This window comes from Calonectris borealis, chromosome 25 (genome assembly GCF_964195595.1).
Source record: "Calonectris borealis chromosome 25, bCalBor7.hap1.2, whole genome shotgun sequence".
NCBI classification, from domain to species: domain Eukaryota; kingdom Metazoa; phylum Chordata; class Aves; order Procellariiformes; family Procellariidae; genus Calonectris; species Calonectris borealis.
Window position 1 is genome coordinate 2834905 of NC_134336.1, and position 18504 is coordinate 2853408.

The 18504-nt window shown below is 59.7% G+C and overlaps 1 protein-coding gene across 1 annotated transcript; it reads left to right on the plus strand.

Moving 5' to 3' along the window:
- Positions 1-79: 79 nt before the first annotated feature.
- On the plus strand, positions 80-9080 carry TMEM39B (transmembrane protein 39B). The gene is made up of 9 exons (XM_075173260.1): positions 80-188; positions 2218-2426; positions 4319-4538; positions 4836-4919; positions 5591-5745; positions 6376-6712; positions 7568-7755; positions 8215-8335; positions 8705-9080. Exons 2-9 carry the CDS (start codon positions 2299-2301, stop codon positions 8939-8941), a joined length of 1470 nt encoding a protein of 489 aa, XP_075029361.1. The 5' UTR covers positions 80-188; positions 2218-2298; the 3' UTR covers positions 8942-9080.
- Positions 9081-18504: the final 9424 nt, after the last annotated feature.

Here is an 18504-nt window from a genome sequence, read left to right on the forward strand (position 1 = left end):
CGCAAAATGCCCGAAGTGCTTCGGTGCCTGCTCCTCGGGGGGGCGGGCCGAGGGGCGGGGCCGTGGGCGGGGCCGAGCGGGCGGTGCGCGCGCCCCGCAGGAGGATTGTCCGTTCTCGGCCGCCATCGTACCGCCGGCCCCGCCCGCCATATTGTGCCCGGCGCAGGTTGAGCGGCGGCCGGAGATGGGTGAGGGGGACCGGGCGGCGGAACGGACCCGGGCACCGGGCCCGGGCTCCGGGGGGGGCGGACGGGCGCGGGGAGGGGGGGGGAGCCGAGCGGCGGGCGGGGCGCTGGAGAGCCCGCAGCTGGCCCCGCCCCGCCGCCGCCGTGAGGGGGGCGGCTCCCGGGCCGCGGCCTGGTCCGGAGCCCCCGGGGCGCCCCGGAGCTCCCCTAGAGCCCCCTTCCTCCCTGCAGCCTCGGTGCGCAGCTCCCCTGCAGCCCCCCCGTAGCCCCTAATGCTCCTCTGCAGGTTTCTTGTACGCCAGTGGAGTCTCCAGAGCCCCCGCTGCTCTCCTCCGGCCCGTCCGGCGAGCCTACAGCCCCCGCGGCGCTGCTGTAGCTCCCACTGCTCCACTACAGCCCTGGCCTGCACCCCCAGGGCCTTTATAGCCCCCATTACCCTCTCACAGCCCCAGGCTGTGCCCCCAGAGCCCTCATAGCCCCTACTGCTCCCCCAGAGCCCCTGTGGCCCCCCATGCTCTTCTGTAGTCCCCACTTGTGCCCCCACATCTCCCATTTCTCCTCTGTAGCCTCTGCCTGCACCCCTGGAGTGTTTGTGGCTCCTGCCTGCACCTCTGTAGACCCCGCAGCCCCTGGCCTGTGCCCTCGCTGCTCCTTCAGAGCCCCCGTCTGAGCTCCCAGAGCTCCTACGGCCCCTGAACTGCACTCCTATAGCTCCCAAATGTGCCCCCGCGGCTCTTCCCAGGCCCAACATTTTCAACCTACCACTTTTCCCTCTCAGACTCTCTTGTTGTAGTGTCCTGGGCCTCAAACCCCCTTGTCTTCATCTCCCCCCAAGGTCCTGTCCATCTGGTGCCCCCAGCCCCCTCCTCTATGTCCCCAGGACTCTGTGTGCCATGGCAAATGCTGGGGCTTCTGCCCTTTGTACCCGCTCAGTTCCCCCAGCACTGCAGCCACCTCTGTGCCCCACTGGCCCGTGTGATGGCACCCGTCTTGGGGTATCTTTGCTTTGCTTGGGTCTAGCCCCAGGCGTACCCCCTGCACCCTGTCCCTCATTGTTGGGGACTAGTACAGCAGTTTGCTGGGGGACTCTCGAGCTCAGTGTAAGCTTTAAAACTTGTTTGAGAGCAGTTTCTAAACCTTCAGCAAATTTTCTTTATTCCAGATGCTAATTGCTAAGTGGTGCAAACTGGAAATTAGCAAACAGAAAAAGAAATGTTAAGCAATTGATATGACCTGATCCGAGTTTCTTCACAGCTCAGATTTCACTTCTACTAAATGGTGTATTATCACCCTGTCCTTTCTCTAAGTTGTATAGATTCTCCTAAGGTTAAAAGGCATCCAGAAAAGGTTTTTGAAACCTTGGTATCACTATTATTGTTTACACTGTGGCAAGCAAGCACTAGAAAAGCTAACTTTGGGCTAACATCCCGTTGAGCTCTGTGCCATGCAAACATTCAACAACAAATGCCCTAAAAATGCTAGTTATTTTTTTCCCATCTTAAAGGAGCAAAAAAGGAAAAAACCAGTTCGTCTGCTTTTGCAGTGTCCCTTTAAAAGAGCTGTGAATATTTGATTCCAGCACAAAATTGGGCAAAAGGGGGCCTAGGTAATATCGCCAATTTACTGAATCCTTTGGGCAAATTGTTTAGCATCTCCGTAAGTGTATCGCTCTGCCTGTAAAACAGGGATAACACCACAGCGATGCAGATTAAATTCCTTGTAAAATGCCTTGGGTTGGGAGAGAGGCATGAAAAGCTTCTTCCTGCTCCTGTGGAAGCCTGTATACGTTAGGCTTTAGACTCTCAATGAATTCGCAGCACCTTAACAAGCCGCTGCATGTCCTAAGAGCGTCAGGAGCTATCTGGGGCCACATCTATAGCCGGTGGCAAATACAGGAGATGTAGAAAAGGGTTGAGCAAATGTGCATTATCCTGCTTTGTGCTGCAAGCTAGCAGTGTGAGTGACGGGTTACCGCTGGTCACCAGGGGCGTGGTAAGCAGATGAGCCTTAATTATAAATCTTTTCCTTTCAGTTTTAAGGACTGAAGACATAATCACGCAGTGACCAGCAGAGAAGCCACCTCCAAGAACAATCCTCTGCACCCTCTGTTGTTATGGCAGGGGGAAGGCGGGGCCCTAACCGAACGTCCTACTGTCGAAATCCCCTCTGTGAACCTGGGGCCGCTGGCGGCTCCGGCCATTCCACGAGTTCCTCTGTCACGGGTGTGCGCTCACGCACCAGGTACGTCCGGCTCTCCACATCTTCACGTCTAGCCAGGCTAGCTGCTCCTCTCTGAGGCAGGTGTGAGGCCACCTGGATCTCCCCGTCTCACACACTGCTGGTTTTCCTTGTGGCTCAGGGATTTGTTAACTCCCGGTGTCTAGCTGAAATCCTTTTCCTGTATGTGGCAGCGTCCATGCTGCATGTTGTAATTGGGATAGGTGGGTTCTAATTTGCCCGAGACTGTTAAGTGCTTTATCAGACCGTGACAGACTTCCAGGAGTGTTCAAAAGCCTTGAGTGACCGTTGAATGGAAAGTAAGAATAGAGGCAAATTTTTATCCAAAGCCTGACTCTGGAGTTCTGGTTGTTGCGTCTCCTGTGCCATGAAGTTTATGTCAGGTGAGGCATTTCTGGGGTAGAGTTTAGCTAGGTCAGGTGATGTGTAGGCTGCTTTTTTTTTCTCAGGTTCTAGCCTAGCTGGTTGGTTGCATTTCTGTGACTGAGATAGAAAGGAGGAAGGAGAAGCGGAGCACCGACAGCAATACGTAAGCAGGAGGTGCCTTATGAACTCACTGCAAAGAAAATGTTAGATCTGTCTTAACATACTCCCTGCTTACGGCCCTAGGCCAAGAAATTTATAGGGATACAGTTACTCAAACAAGTTATTGCAAGGCCACAGAAGGTGGAGCAATCCACCCTGTACATACGTTGCTGTGAGAGCATGCACAAAGGTCCTTATCACAAAGTAGGTAATGCAGCACAAATCCAGGCCCCAGCTTACCTCCAAGTGATTTGTCTCTGTAGCCCTCTGATACCCAACACCTACACGGCGGTCCAGGCTGAGGAGTCCCAAAGTGCCTTATGCGTATGAGCGCCTTGTTGCTGCTCTTGCAAGAGCACCCTTAGGTCTTGTGTGTCTGTTCAGAGCAGAAGAGGCTTTATGTTTATATTTAAAGCCCTTTTCTGGAGGACCAGAACAGGAACTCTTGTTCTCTGTACAGGAACAGAGTTTATTGGCGGATTTATCAATCCTGAGGAGCTGAATCAGTCTTGTCAGCTTAGGAATCTGGGGGTTTCAGAGAGACGGCTTGGGTTCCTAAAGTTTTCCCCTCACGTATGGCCTTAATTTAGGCTGTCAGCCTTCTGTTTTAAAAAGCATAGGCTGATCCACCTGTGTCTACCCCAGGCTAGAAGTCTTTCTGCAGTCACACTCCAAGACTTCTGTGGTTTCGTTTTGGGATTTTCAATAGGAGTTTGTGCTCTGTAGTTCCTTTGAAACCCACACCCAGATTCCTTTGACTGTTGTTATTTAGGGAGTGCAAATCAGGAGAGATATATCTAGTATATATTAATTCCCTTCTCTTTGATTAAAAGGGTTGCTGTCTGGGATTGTGTGCGTGCTCACACAGGAATATGCACCTCTGACTAAACTTGTTTTTCCTCCATAGTTGAATAGAAGTTGAAGAATGAGAAAGGGCTTGTGTTTAATTGCTCTGTGTTTCATGTTCAAGCACTCTTAGAAATGTAAATAGCAACTCGAGGCCTAAAAGCTTCCAATTAATTAAGAGGGCCACTGGTTGCCCCTTGAATAGCAAAACACAGCCACGGCTTTTGAACCTGACTCAACGCAAGGGATTTAATACCAGATGACCCGGTGCTGTACATTGGCCTGGTTCCAAATATTGCTTTCGCTGGGCAAATTCCCGCTCACATCCGCCCGTAACAGTCGTCCTAGACATCCTCGGGGTGCTGACGCTTCTGGTTTGTGGCAGCCATTGACCATGATGGTCAGCTTGGGTTTCTCAGTCAACATTAGACCCACCGACTTCTACAGCCTGAGTACGTGAGCTGGAGGACAGCGCTGTGTTTATCTCAAGGAAGTGACTGTTGGGTTTTGGTTTACCTTGGTAGGAGCGGTTCAGGTACAGGCCTTTCCAGCCCACCTTTGGCAACTCAGACAGTCGTCCCCCTCCGGCACTGTAAGATCCCAGAGCTGCCTGTGGAGAGGAGTGTGCTGTTTGAACTTCAGCTCTTCTTCTGTCATCTCGTTGCTCTGTTTGTCCACTACATCAACATCTACAAAACCGTGTGGTGGTACCCACCCTCCCATCCGCCTTCACACACGTCATTGGTAAGCACCAAAGGACAGCTGCTGTCCGGTGATATTCACAGACTGTCTCTTGGGTCGTTAGACATAAAGTTTTCTATATATGTTTAATGCAAACTACGTGTGACTTCACAGCCCTGGAGGGTTGCTCACGTGACTCTTACTTGGCAAATTTTGGGCACTGGCTGTCTACTTGGCATTCTCTTTCTGATCTCGGAAGAGAGAGTCCGAGAAGAAGAGAATAACTTGGGAGCTTCTCTGTTGAATGTGGGTTTCTGCTGCCTGATGGAAAGTGGAATCATTCTGTTTTTGTCACCACAGAACTTTCATCTTATTGACTTCAACGTGCTGACAGTGACGACGATCGTCCTGGCACGCCGGCTGATCGGTGCTATTGTGAAGGAGGTAAAGTCCCCAAGCAGATCTCAGAACTGTTCTTTCCTCTCAGGTGAAACGTAAAGCTGTGTGTCCCTTTTGCAGTTCCAAACTCTTCTGTCCTTTTCTGAAGAACTTTGTGCTATGTCCAAGTCAGAAACCTAGGCATGGTTTCTGATGAAGAACAGAGAACAGAAATGAGCATCTCAAACCATTGCTCGTGACTCTCTCTGTCCTTCTGTGGTTGTTTCTGAATTACTGTCTCAACTGGACTGTAGTAATTCTGCTTTCTTCCTTGTGAAGAACAGTATTTGGCTCTTTTCCTGTTCTTTTAATTACTCGAGCTTTCTGCAAGGAGGAACCAGTGTAGGTCGGTTTCTGCTGACTGCGGAAGCCGCCTGTGGTGAGCAGGTCCAGGAGAGTGGGCTGGTCACGCCGGTAACTACCAGACCTTAACAAGAAACTCAGAACTCTCCTCATTCCAGCTTGAGGAATGAGGCCCTGGGTTTTAGCGAGCCCAGGTTCCTGCCTACAGAAGACCTCCCCTTCCTGGTGGCAGTCAAACAGAGCCTTTCACTAGCTCTTCCTTCATGCATATGAAGTTGATTTTACAGGTTGAGTGCTGGTCATTTACTGTTTGCTTCCTGCAGGAAGAGTGAATGAGTCTCCCCTCTGCCCAGCTCTTTCTTCTCTCCCCGCAGGCTTCACAGAGTGGCAAAGTCTCCCTGCCACGCTCTATTTTCCTGGTGATCACTCGGTTTGCTGTTCTCACTGGCACAGGCTGGAGTTTGTGTCGATCAATAATTCACCTTTTCAGAACCTACTCTTTCCTTAATCTCCTGTTCCTGTGTTACCCGTAAGTATCTCTTCTGGCACTTACGTGTGTTTTCTAATGTTGCTTCAGTGCAGTGGGTGTTGCTCAGTTGAAATGAAGCCTGAAAGTAAATAAGCACTTGATTATCTGGTAACAGAACTTAAACTACCCTTTTCCCTCTTGCTGTGTCACATTTCTTCTTGGTGGCAGGGCATATCTTTAACATTACCCATATTTCAGCTTTAATATAAGCATTAATTATAGTTCTTAGATTGCTATCCTCTGAAAAAGATTATATGCTTTTCTCATTGTGTTCAAAGAACGCTTGTCATCAACTTACCTTAGCCCTTAGGTGCCTCTGCCAGGTGGAGTGAATCAAACAGCTTCCCTGCTTCGTGTTAACTAACAAAAGGAAGCCGGTTCTATTTCCAGTCAAGTAGTGGAAATAGCTCCCTTCTCTCTGGTAGATGCAGGAGGAAGCATTTCATAAAGGTCTGAGACTTGGTGCTTGTGTTTGAGATCAGATTGGTGAAGCTCTTTTCTGGAGTTTATGTAGGTACCAGATGCCATTTAGGAGGGGGATGTGATCGCGATGCTGATCTGCTGCCAGCGAAGGCATTGCGCGGGGAGCTCACGAGGAAGTAACCACCCTTCTGCACTTTGCCGCTCCAGGTTTGGCATGTACATTCCCTTCCTTCAGCTGAACTGTGACTTTCGGAAGACGGGCCTCTTCTCCCAGGTGGCCAACATCGGTCCCAGAGAGACCAGCGAGGTGAACTCCAGGGGCAGAGACTACCTGACTGTCCTAAAGGAAACCTGGAAGCAGCACACTCGACAGATGTACGGCATGGAGGCCATGCCCACTCACGCCTGCTGCCTCTCCCCAGATCTCATCCGCAATGAGGTGGAATACCTGAAAATGGACTTTAACTGGCGGATGAAAGAGGTGCTGGTGAGCTCCATGCTCAGTGCCTACTACGTGGCCTTTGTGCCGGTCTGGTTTGTGAAGGTGAGCGAGGACCACCTCTGCCCTTGCAGACGCCGCTTCTCCAGGCGTGGGACTGGCTGGGGAGGGTTGCGGGGAGGTGGACACTGGGTTATGGAGGAGGTCTGGTTCTCGCTTCTTGCTTAACTGGAACATGGGAGAGGTGAGTCAGAGGGCTGGTTGATGAGCACAGGCGGCTGTATCAAACCCATTTAGAGAGGCCTTGTGGAAAGTAAGAAGCAAAACCATCTAGGTTTAGCTTTGCTTAAACTCCAGATAACAGAGGACAATATTGTCCTGGTAAAGCGCGTTCTAACTGTTGGTGAGAGTGTGCATCCATCTGTTGGGGAGCGCGGTCTCCCTCCTGTCTCCCCGTGAAGCTAGGAGGACTCCAGGCCGACCATTCCTTCGCACACCGACCTTCTGTGAGGACAGAGCTCCAGGACAAGGGGATTGACTTTAATAAGGGAGGCAGTATGAAGGAGGATGGACCTTTTTAGGATTCTTAGCCGGTTTATTTAAGTTACTAATATGTTGTACAATGAGACAAATCTCTTGTAGTAAATCTGTCAGACCTCGGGGATGAGTCCCCTTCCCCAGAGGGGCTGGTGCTCCCACCCATCGTCAGCTGAGCTAGGGGAGCGTTGGAACTATCTCCCTGTTTTTGGTGATGGGTGATGATAGCATAAATGTTTCGCTGTGGTGTGTTCGGGAGTTGTTGTACAGCAGCCATCCTATGTGGGCGCTTCTTTTTCAAGCAGGATTAATAGCTACGTGAAAAGCCCTCGTTTTACCTCCCTGAGTGCTTTGTGTTTTGATGGCTTTGTTAGGTGAGGCTGTCCAAACACGTTGTCACACATTCTTCTTGTCCCCCCGCAGAACACTCAGTACTACGACAAACGCTGGTCGTGTGAGCTCTTCCTTCTGGTCTCCATCAGCACGTCTGTGATCCTGATGCAGTACCTCTTACCCGCGCGCTACTGTGACCTGCTCCATAAAGCCGCAGCGCACCTGGGCTGCTGGCAGAAGGTCGATCCGGCCCTCTGCTCCAACGTGCTACAGCATCAGTAAGGAACTCTCTCCTGGGGCGGGGGCTGGAGATTGCTCTTAGCTGGCATGCCTGCTGGCGTGAACAGAGGCTGGGTGGGGAGCTCAGCTTTCCAGCCACCTCTCCTCCTCCTCTTGTTCCTTAAAAAAACAAGAGAAAGAAAAATGAAAGCAGAGTTGTCGGCTGACACATCCGACAGCGTACAGACACTATTTGTGCTGTCCACTTCCAAGCGCAGCAAGCAGATCTGATTTTTGGCGAGATGCCTGCTGCTTCTGGCCCCAGGTAACCGCCGTTTGTCACTGCCGTAGATAGTTACGTGCCTCGTGGGCCAAACTGCCCTCACAAATGGCAGCTTACTACTGTGGCCAACGCTGCGGAAGCAGCTCCTGCGTTATCCTGGCTGATGGTGGGAAGGCAGCAGACCCCCCTTCAGCTGCGGAGGTAGAAATAAGAGCTCTCGGCTTGTTTCCTGCAGGTGGACGGAGGAGTGCATGTGGCCGCAGGGAGTGTTAGTGAAACACAGCAAGAACGTGTACAAAGCTGTGGGTCATTACAACGTGGCGGTGCCCTCAGACGTCTCGCACTTCCGCTTTCACGTAAGATCACGTCTCCTTTCTGGGGACGGAGGTGGAGCGCTCGGCGGGGTCACAGTCCCCTTGTCCTGAACCTCAGACCGCCTGGGCTGGCTCTCCGAGCAGGAGAGCTGCCGGCGGGGCGTGCCGGGGCGGTGGAACGAGCGGGGTCCGGTGCAGGGTTTCACGTTAGTCCCGCGTCTCCCATCCGTGCTGCCAGAAGGTGACTGGCCTGTGCAAACCGGGGCTCTCTCCGGAGCCGTTCATGGGTAAATGTTGTGCCTCCAGAGGGGAATCCCAGAGGAATCCTCACCGGCCTCTGCCTCACGCGTCCTGTCGAAAACGCATCCCCAAGGGTCTGACCTCGGTGCCTTATTGTGGTCTCTCCTACAGTTCTTTTTCAGCAAACCGCTGAGAATCCTCAACATCCTGATTCTGCTGGAAGGAGCCGTCATCTTCTACCAGCTTTACTCGCTGATTTCTTCAGAGAAGTGGCACCAGACTATCTCGCTGGCTCTGATCCTCTTCAGCAATTACTACGCCTTCTTCAAGCTGCTGCGTGACCGTCTGGTGCTGGGCAAAGCCTACTCATATTCTGCCAGCAGAGACTCAGAGCAGAAGTTAAATTAAAACAATTGCACTGATGCTCGGCTTATTACAAAACAAACAAAACAAGAAACCCTCAGAGCTTTGTATTTTTGTTACCACTGCTTTTTTTCTTTGATAACTGATGTAATTAAAAGGAAAAAACATATTTTTTTACTCCCAACAGTTGTTTGTGTGTTTGTTGTCTGCTAAAATCCCCCGAGAAGGCCTCCTCCTGTTTCTATTTGAGAGGAATGATTTATTAACAACGGTGCTTAGTTTTGAGAGGTGCAAATACTGCTGCTTCTGCCGGAGTCGGAGCTCCAGCTGGCACTGTGTGGGAAGATGAGAGTTACAGGTGTGTTAGAGCTCACAGCTTCAGTCGGAGTCCCTTTAAAAGGGGGTGAGCCCTGATCCTCTCCTTTCCGGGGACCCCGCAGGGCCTCCTGCAGCACCCCCTGATGCTCCGTGGCCGTAGGAGGAGGCTGCGTTGTCTCACTACAAGGGTTTTTAAATCGCTGCGCCAGAACTGCTGCAACCCCTCGCTCGCAGCCCGCCCAGGTGATGGTTGAGGTCCGCAGCGGTGCGGGGGGACCCGCCGTGGACGGGGGAGCTCGAGTGGGAGCTCGGGGTCCTCCGGCTGCTCCCGCTCGGCCTTTCCGGGAGTGGGTTGGGTGTTCCCCGCCCCTCCTGCCCAACCTGCCCGTCAGGTCTGCCCAGGGCTGGGGCCCGGGAGGGTGAGCGGGGTGACATCACCGGGGCGAGGAGGAGGAAGAGGAGGAGGGGAGGAGGAAGGGGCGCAGCTCTGCACCCGGCTGACTCGGGGCTGGGGCCGCGGGGCCGTCCCAGAGCCGCCGCCGGCCCTGCTGCCGGGGGCACGGGCTGTGCCCGCCGCTGTGGCCGGGTCCAGGCTCGGGCCCCTGCCCGCGGCGAGGCTCCCCGCCGCCGGTGCCGCGTCCGGCCTTTGTTCCGATCGGGCCCCGCCGCCGCCAGGGGGCGCCCGGGGCGCGCGCGGTCCCGCTCCCGCTCCCGGTCCCGCTCCCGCTCCCGCTCCCGCTCCCGGTCCCGCTCCCGGTCCAGCCCCGGCGCGTCCCGGCAGCGCCGCCGGTCTCCGTGCCACCGGAGCCCCATCCGCCCCGGGGAGATTATTACGAATGAAACCGGAGATCGAACACCGGACCGGTGCTGGCGGGCCCCGGGGACCGGGACTGGAGCCTGCAGCGCTCCGGGCCGGTAGCAGCATCGTCCCGGGGCACCGGCTGGGGATAGATGCCAAACCCAGAGACAGCACCGAGGTGGCCCCGAACAGCGAGGTGCCTCTGGGCATGGCACCGGGCCCGCACTGCCAGCCCGGAGCACCCGACCCCACGGCAAACCGTCACCCCCACCCTCGGTGGGGACACGGCGGGGCCAGCACCCGGCGGTTGGGGACACCACGGGTCAAAGGTCACCGGGAGCAAAGCCACCGCCGCCACTCGCCTGTTTGCTATCAGCCACTGTGTGTCGGCAGGGCGAAGGGCACGGCGAGGAAGAGGAAGAAGGAGCAGGAAAAACGAGGGCCGGGGCTGGCAGGGAGCCCTGCCAGGCTGGGGTGCAGCTGAGCCCCACGGGCCCTTGCCCCCGCGCAGCCCCCGCACCCACGACCAGCGCTGGGGCAGCCCCGCGTCGGCAGCGCGGGGGGACGGGGACGGGGCTGAGCCTCCTGCCCACGCACGGGGAAGCCGACGGCCAAGGTGCTTCGCTGGCTCACGGCGTGGGAAGGCTGCAAGAAGCCCCCCGAGGATCCCCGGCAGGTCCTGCGGGGCTGGGGGGGGATGGAGAGGCCCCCCCAGCCTGGCCCCTGGCTCTTGTATCGCCCAGCCAGGGCCAGATCAATCTCTGGACGGGATTGCTAATTGGGACGGGGCGGGGGGTGATGTCGGGGCGCCGTGGCGGGTGTGCCTGTGCCCCGGCCCCCTCCCCACCGCGGCAGGAGGAAACGGCCGTGTCCAGCCTTTCCCGAGGATGAGGATTTCCTTCCTCCCATTGAGCAGGGACCCTGAGGTTAGCACGCAGCCGCGGGGCGCTCGGCCCGCAGGATGGGGGGGCCGGCTGGGAGGTGGGGGGCCAGAGACCCCCCCAATACACAGGGTGCCCTGGGTGCAGCTCCCGGCAGGACCCCCCTTTCCTCCCCCCTCCCCTGGGATGCCGTGCAGCCGCACAGGCAAGAGGGGGGCAGCTGCCCGCAGGGCCGAGGGAGCCGGCTTGGAGGGGGGCTCGGGATGGAGACTTGTGGCCATTTCCTTCTGTCCCTCCCCACGGCTTCGTCCCCTCCGCTTTGCTCAGCCTGAGTGCGCCGCAGATATTTTTGGGGCAAGAAGAAGCCGGGCGGAGCAGGCAGCCCTGGGGCAACAGAACTCGTCCCCCTGCAGGGTGGCCCAGCCTGGGCTGGCTGAACTGCAGCCACCTTGGCTGCAATTTTTGGGCTCCCAGCAATGCCAGGAGGGCTTGGGGGTCCCCTCAGGTCCAGCGACGTGACCCTCAGTGCTGGCTGACTCCAGGCAGAGCCTCCCAGCCCCGCTGGGTGCCTGCGCCCCACTGCACCCCTGACCCCCTCCTCCTTGCAGGGACCTGGCCCGGACATGGAGGTTACTGGATTCCCAGAAAAGGCTCGTCCTGCAGCTGGGAAGGGCTGTCATGGGGAGCAGGGGACACTTGAATTCATTTTCCTTGAATCGTCTGACACTGACTGCGCAGGGGCTTTCCCGGGGGCCCCAGGGGAGATCCCGGGTGGGAATTCCCCTGGGAGCAGCCGGGCGTTCCTCGGAGGTGGCTTCACTGGGGACTCAGCTGCCTTGGTGACCCCAGACCCAAAGGGTGCCCGGCCCACGGGCAGCGCTGCGCCCCGGGGGTCCTGGCCTGGCCGGGCTCCATCTGCCGCCCTCCCCACGCCCGCTAATCCCGGGATCAGCAGCCAGATGCCAGGCGCAGGTTTGCTGCAGGTGATGAGTATCCCTCGGGGAGGAAGTTACGGACATCAAAGTGCAGGCAATTATGGCTAATCCCACACCTGTGCCTAACGAGCTCAGCAGCCGTCCTGCCTGCGCCAAGTGGGAGCGGGCAGCTGCCGGGGAGAAGCCCGAGCCAGGTACAGGGAGCCCGTGTGTGCTGGGGACCCATCTGGGGTGCCCCCAAGCACAGGACCCTGGGATAACGGCTGTGTTGGTGGGTCATGGAGCAAAAAGCCAGGGAGAAATGCCTCCCATGGGGCTCGGCACTGAGGGGGCACGGCGGAGCCCTCCCTCATGCAGACTCGAAATGGGGCATGGGCGCTGGGGACGAGCTTCGGCTTCCCGCTGCCCGCCGGGAATCCCCCCCGCCACTTCCCAGCGGACACAGCTGATGGGAAATGGCTGTTTTCCCCGAAGAGCCCGTGCCAACATTCCTGGGAGGCCACATCTGCCGCCCGCATCCCCGTCCCCAGGACCCCCGTCCAGCCGGTTCCCGGCAGGTCCCACCCCAGCTCGGCGCAGATGGAGGACGGATGCTGCAGAGCGCTGCAGGCTGCGGCTGCTCAGCACGGGGCTGCCGGCAGCCCCCAACCCACAAACCTGCCCCACACGCACCCTGCTGAGCCTCTGCCCCAGCGTGACGAGGGACAGAAACACCCAAACCTGCAAATGCCTGTTTTCTCCTGCGATGCAGCAGGCGAAGCCGCTGCCGCCTTCCAGCACCGACGCAGAGATGGTGTCGGTGCCCCTCGGGACACCAATGCTGCGGTCACGGGGGGTCCCGGGTTGCTGGGTGACCCTGCAGCACTGATACCCCGCTGGGGGCCTGACAGACACCCCCCCAGCTCCTCCTTATCCCCCCAAAAGCACCAGCCTGGCTGGTGCAGTGCCAAATCCAGCAGCTGCTGATGTGGGGACCAGGGCAAGGGGGTGGGGTGGGACAGGAGCACCCCACGAAGTCAAAGGTCCCCAGCCTGCGCACGCAATGCATGCAGGTAATCCCAGCTGGGCTGTGTCGTCCTTTATCTGGAGGCCGGTAGCTTTAATTCTTCCTTAATAATCATTTACGCCATTAATAAAGCCAAATCCCTAAAGTGGCTAATTAAGGGTTCGTTCGCCCGCTGCCATCTCACGCCGCAGCAGGTTTTGTGTGAGATCAATGGGGGGAGAAAATCACAGGGGGGTGGTGGGAGCATCCTCCCAGTGCCTGTTTCACAGCATCCCTGCTCCGCCGGGATGGGGGCTGGCAGCCGGGGACCCCTGAGCAGCACCCCAGGCCCCCTCACCCCCAGACCCGTGGGGTCTCCGTGGGGCCTGGGCACCCAAATCCAGGAGATGCCGAGCTGAGCCAAGCCGGCCACCGCTGCCCCCACCGCTGCCTGACCTTGCCCGGGGCTCACCTGGCCAAAACCGGGGCAGGACACGGCCCACGAGGCCCCGTCCCGAGCCAGTGAGACCTGCCGTAATTGGCAGCCCTGAATTAGCATATGCACATCCTCATTAGCAATTACACACACACACGCCCTCATTTTCTCATCTGAACAAGTCCACAGTGGTGAGCCGGGGTGAGCAAGCGTGGGGCTGGACCCCGAGCCGCCCAGCCTCTCCCCGTCCTCTGCTCATCACCCGAGACCGCTAAACTCATTGCACTTGTGCAACGGAGCACAGACAATGCCCGCAGCACCCACGGCCCCGCCGCACCGCTGCTTGGTCCCTGCGGGGAGCAGATGGCGACTTGCAGCACTACAATGCACGCAGCAGCGCGGGGGCCAGATGGGAGCAGAGCCGTCCCGTCGTCCCCCCCTCTGCTTCCGCTGCCATTTTACCCAACCGGCTCCAACAGCGGCTATAAATATTTAACAGTTCCATCCTCTGCTCTGCTGTCAAACCGACAGCCGGAGGGACGGCAGCTCCCACCGCTCCAGCCCGCTTTGCACGGCACTGGGGGCCGCTGGGCTGAGACCCCCCGTCGTGGGCACGGCCAAGGGCACGTCACCTCCCTGCAGCATCGCTCTGGGTCTGAGCTAAATAACCCCAGGGAGCTGGGCTGGGAACGCTTGAGGACTGAAAGGTGGAGAACGGAGACTTTGGAGGACGCGGGGACGTTTCCCAAGAGCTGGGGATGAGGGGGAAGCAGGGAGAGCCAGGCAGGTCGCCCACCTCCCGGGTGGGTGTCAGGCTCTGCGGTGGCCCCATCCTGGGCACTGCGCAGGCTGAGCACCCCTGAGCCCTTTTGGAGGTCCGAGGGGCAATAAGTACCCCCAAACCCACCCCTACGCCCCCGGGGGACCCGGCTCCTTGGTCAGTCCCCAGCCAGGAGCCCCGTGGGCAGCAGCACCAGCCCACCGACCACCGTGGGGGGGTCCTGGACGTGCCGGGTTGAGTGTCGCCGGCCGGCAGCGGAGCAGAGCCGGTTGCAGGATCTCCCATGCTGCGGCACGAGGCTGCGAGTCCCGGCATGCGGCTGCTGCAGGGCACGTCGCGACATGCAGCCCTGAGAGCGGCAGAGAGGCGTTTGCAGCCGAGGGCTCGCCCAGGAAGGGTCCCTGTCCCGGCACCGAGGGAGTTTTGGTCCCGCTGCGGGCATGGCGAGCACGGCCGGTGCCCTGCTCGCAGCACCCGGGCACGGCCTCGGGGTCCCCGTGGGACACACGTGCACCGGGGCAGCCCCTCACCGGGGCCGGGCTTCCTCCCGCCGCCACCGCCGCGGCCCCGAGCCTTTCCGCCGCTCTTCCGCCGACCCCGGGGCCGCCGGCTGCCTTCCTGCCCCGGCCCCGCGCTGCCGCCCCGTTTCCTGCCCGCTGGCGCTGGGGCTGCCGCGGCCGCTCTGCCTCCTCCCCGGCCCCGCGTCCGCCCCACGCACACCCCTGTTTCCATGCTCCGAGCGTTCCCAGCTTTCCCCGCCGTGCCAGCACCGTCCGTCCTCCCTGTGCTTCTTTCCAACCCTCGGACGGGGGGACCTGGCCCCGCCGTAATGTCCCCAACAGCACCCCGGGACCCTGCACCCTCCTCGGGGGCTCCGGTCCCCAGCCTCCGTGCCGGCCCCAGCCCCGACGCCGCTGCGGGAGCGACCCGTTTCAGGGGGTCTGCGTTTCACCAGCCGTTTTCTTCCAGCTCAGTGATAAAGGTATCGAACGGAGCAAGTCTCCCTCGGGCTCGCACCCGGGGAGCAGCAATTCCCCGATCACAATCACTTTTGGGGATCTACCACTGACCTAGTTTTTAATCCACTGCGCACGGGCGGCGGGGATTGCTGGTGAGGCTGCCCTTTGGCCGGCGGGAACGAGCCAGAGCTTTCCAGGAGCATCGATAGCCCCAGTGCAAAGCCCCCGCCGCCTTGTTTTTGGGAGACAAGGGTCCCGCAGGCAGCTCGCCGGGGCTGGCCCTGCTGCTGAGGTCAGGCCGTTCCCACGCTGAGCCCCAGGGTCTCCCCCAAACCGGTCGGGCGTGCAGAGCCGTGACTCAGCCCCCAAGTCAGCCGGCGGGGAGCAGCGTGCACCGGCAGGCCCGGGGGGGGGGCCGGCGGAGGACATGGGGTGCGGCGGCAGGACGGGACCTGCGCGGGGGCCCCCGCTTCCCGGGCAGCTACGCCGGAGCCCTTAGCAAAGAGGGAAGCGAGAAATTTCCTTTTCCTTCCTCCTGCAGAGGTGCAGAGCGGGTGTTACTGTGCTGGGGTGACCTCCCCCTGCACCCCGCTCCCTAAAGCAGCCCGTCATTGTCCCCCACCCCCGGCACCCCGCAGGGTGAGGACTGGGAAGGGCTCCTTATCTCCCTTCCCGGCTGATGCAAGGTTTGCTCATCGCTGCTGCTCCCCGGGGCCACCCTGCTGTAGGGCAGGTGACGCTGGCGGTGTCACCTCCCCTTCCAGATTCAACCCTCCCTGCAGGGATGGAGCAGGGATGATGCCACCGTCCCTCCGTGAGCCATACACACGTTTCACCCCCCCAACCCTGGCATCGCTCCCTGCCCCACGGCTGCTCAGCCGAGACCACCGGGGTTTTCCCCCCGGCCCCGGCGCCTCCGTCCCCCCCGGGGGGGGTTCACCGCACGCTGGGTGTTGGAAGCAGGCTGTCACCAGCCCTCTGCACCAGCCAGGAATAAGTGGATTAGGAACCAATATCTCGTTATCGCTGCTAGCAGCCTCGGCGAGGGCCGTGGGATGGGGACTGGGATGGGGACTGGGATGGGGACACTCCCAGTGGGGGGGATCAGGGGTGGCCGGTGGCTGGCGTGGGGCAGAGTGTGGCCACGGTGCTTCGACAGTGAGGGCTCGGCTGCCTGCTGTTCCCAGCGATGTGGTATCCGGGCTCTAATGAGCCGGGACGGTTAATTAGTCAGTGTCAATTTATGTTAATTAGTCAGAGGAGTCAAGAGACTGATTCCTCTGCCACCTGGCATGTGCGTGGGTGCACGTGTGTGGGTGCACGCGCCTGGGTGCACGTGTGTGTGCAAAGGTGTGTGCACACCTGGGTGCATGCATGGGTGCGTGCACATAGATACGTGCCTGGGTGTGTGCATGGGTGTGTGCAAGCGCAAGGCCACCTGTGCACACGTGCTCCCGTGAACACATGCACCCATACCCCCATGCACACGCACACCCACGCACCCATGCACCCGTGCACCCACGCACACGTGCACACGCAGCTCTGGAAAGCCAAGCTCACGCCAACGCCGCGGCTCGGGGAGCTGCCGTTCGGGCGGGTGACGAGGGACAGGACGGCCACGTCCCCGGGGCAGGACAGGGTGGGCACGGCCCCGGCGAGCCGCGGCAGGCAGCGTGGGCTCGGCCACGGGTAGCGACGGGATGAGTGATGCGAAGTTTCCTGCGGGTGATTCATGCGCTTCCTCGACTTTGCTGCCATACGAGCAAGGGCTGAGACCCCAGAGGAAGCCGCAGGGATTTCCAAAAGGGCTCAGAAAAACTCCCCCCCACCACCGCCCGCTGTGATTTCCTTCTTCCTCCTGGGTCGAAACGCAGCCGTTCTGGGGGCGAAGCAGCACGCGGAGCCAGGCCGGGAAGCCCCCGGCGATGGGAGCAGAGCTGGGCTCTGCTGCAAGGAGCGAAGAGGATGGGAAACACGGCATGGCCGGATCCAGCCAGGCAGCCCCTCTCCGGGCTGGGGAGCTGAGCAGGGGATGAAGCTGCTCCGTCTCACGATGCACTGCGGTTTATTCGACCCAGGCTAACGGGCTTCGCAGGCTTGGGCTGCTGTAGGCTTCTGGGTTTTGTTTCTCCTTCTTAAAACAGGATTGCAACCACAAAAAAAAGGCAAAACCCTAATCCTGCAAATCCTCTGCTGCTCCCGCCGAAGGCCTCGGTGTGCAGCACGGGCTGGATGTGCCCGTCCCCCCGAGGTGCCCGCGATGGGACGCTGGGGCCAGACACTGCCCCAGGGCTGCTGGGGGCTCAAGCCCAGAGCAGCTAAAAATACCCCCGTATCTTTACCGCGCCAGCCGAGGTGTTGCAGCCACCAAATCAGCTATGCAAACGAGACCGAAATTAGATCAGCCGCATGCGAGAGAAATCCGTTAACCCCTGCCAGGGTGGTGGGAACACGTCCCACGGTGGGCACCAGCACCCCCGGGGTGGGAATGCCACCAAGCGCAGGGTCCGTGCCCCCACGGCGGGGCTGAGCCGCCGTCCCCCCGCTGCCCCCGGCTCCCCGGCTCGCAGCCATCTGGCCGGGGCGTATTAAAGGCATGGAAGAGCTGGAGAGAAACGAGGTCAGGGCTGTGATGGCAGCCAGGGGACGGGGCGAGCCTGCACCCACCTCGCCTTCCCCAGCAGCGGGACCCTGCCACCCCACTCGTGTCTCCAGTGGGACCCGGTTGTGGCACCAGCCAGAGCAGGGACGGCTCTTTGGGGTGCCCTTGGAGCCCCAACGGGAGCCCGAAGCAAGCCCCGACCGCGGCAGCTGGCTCCTGGGTGCAGCGGGGGGACGTGCTGGTGGACTTTGCACCACCGCGGCGTTACCGCAGCCCGGCGGCACCGGCAGAGCTGAGCAGAAGGGCTGCACCGTGCCTGGGTGCCTCCCGGGAAACCTGCCCGTGCCGCAGGCATGCAGCCCCTCGCCGGGGCTGGGGACGCGCGGGGCATCAGACAGCACCAGCAAAGGGAGAGCGAAGCCCCCACCCACCTCCAGACACCCCGAAATCTGGGCAGTGAGTGCAGTGTGCACCCCCGGGCTCCCTGGGGCTCCCCCGCCGCCGCTGCCTGACCCGGGCACGTGGGGTGCAGTGCCGAAAACGTGCCCCCGCCCCTGCGTGAGCGCGAGCATGCGTGTGCGAGTCCCCGTAGGCAGCTGCCTGCATTTCATGCATTTTTAAGAAGAACAAGGTTAGTGGGTCACTCCAGCGCCGGAGGCTTTTCTCCAGCTGAGCTGCTTTGCTGCCAAACCCATCCGGGCTGGCAGCTGCCTGCACCGCGGCGGCGAGGGGGCTGGGGCAGGCAGCGGTGCAGGCAGGCAGGCAGCGGCCAAGTCCGGCATCGTGGCAGCGAGGTGCTGTGGCTGCCCGGGGCTGCGGTGGCCCTTCTGCCCCCGCCAGCTCCAGCCACTGTTCACCCCCGTAGGCACCCGAGAAGCTGGCAGGAGCGGGATGCAGCCAGACCAGTCCCTG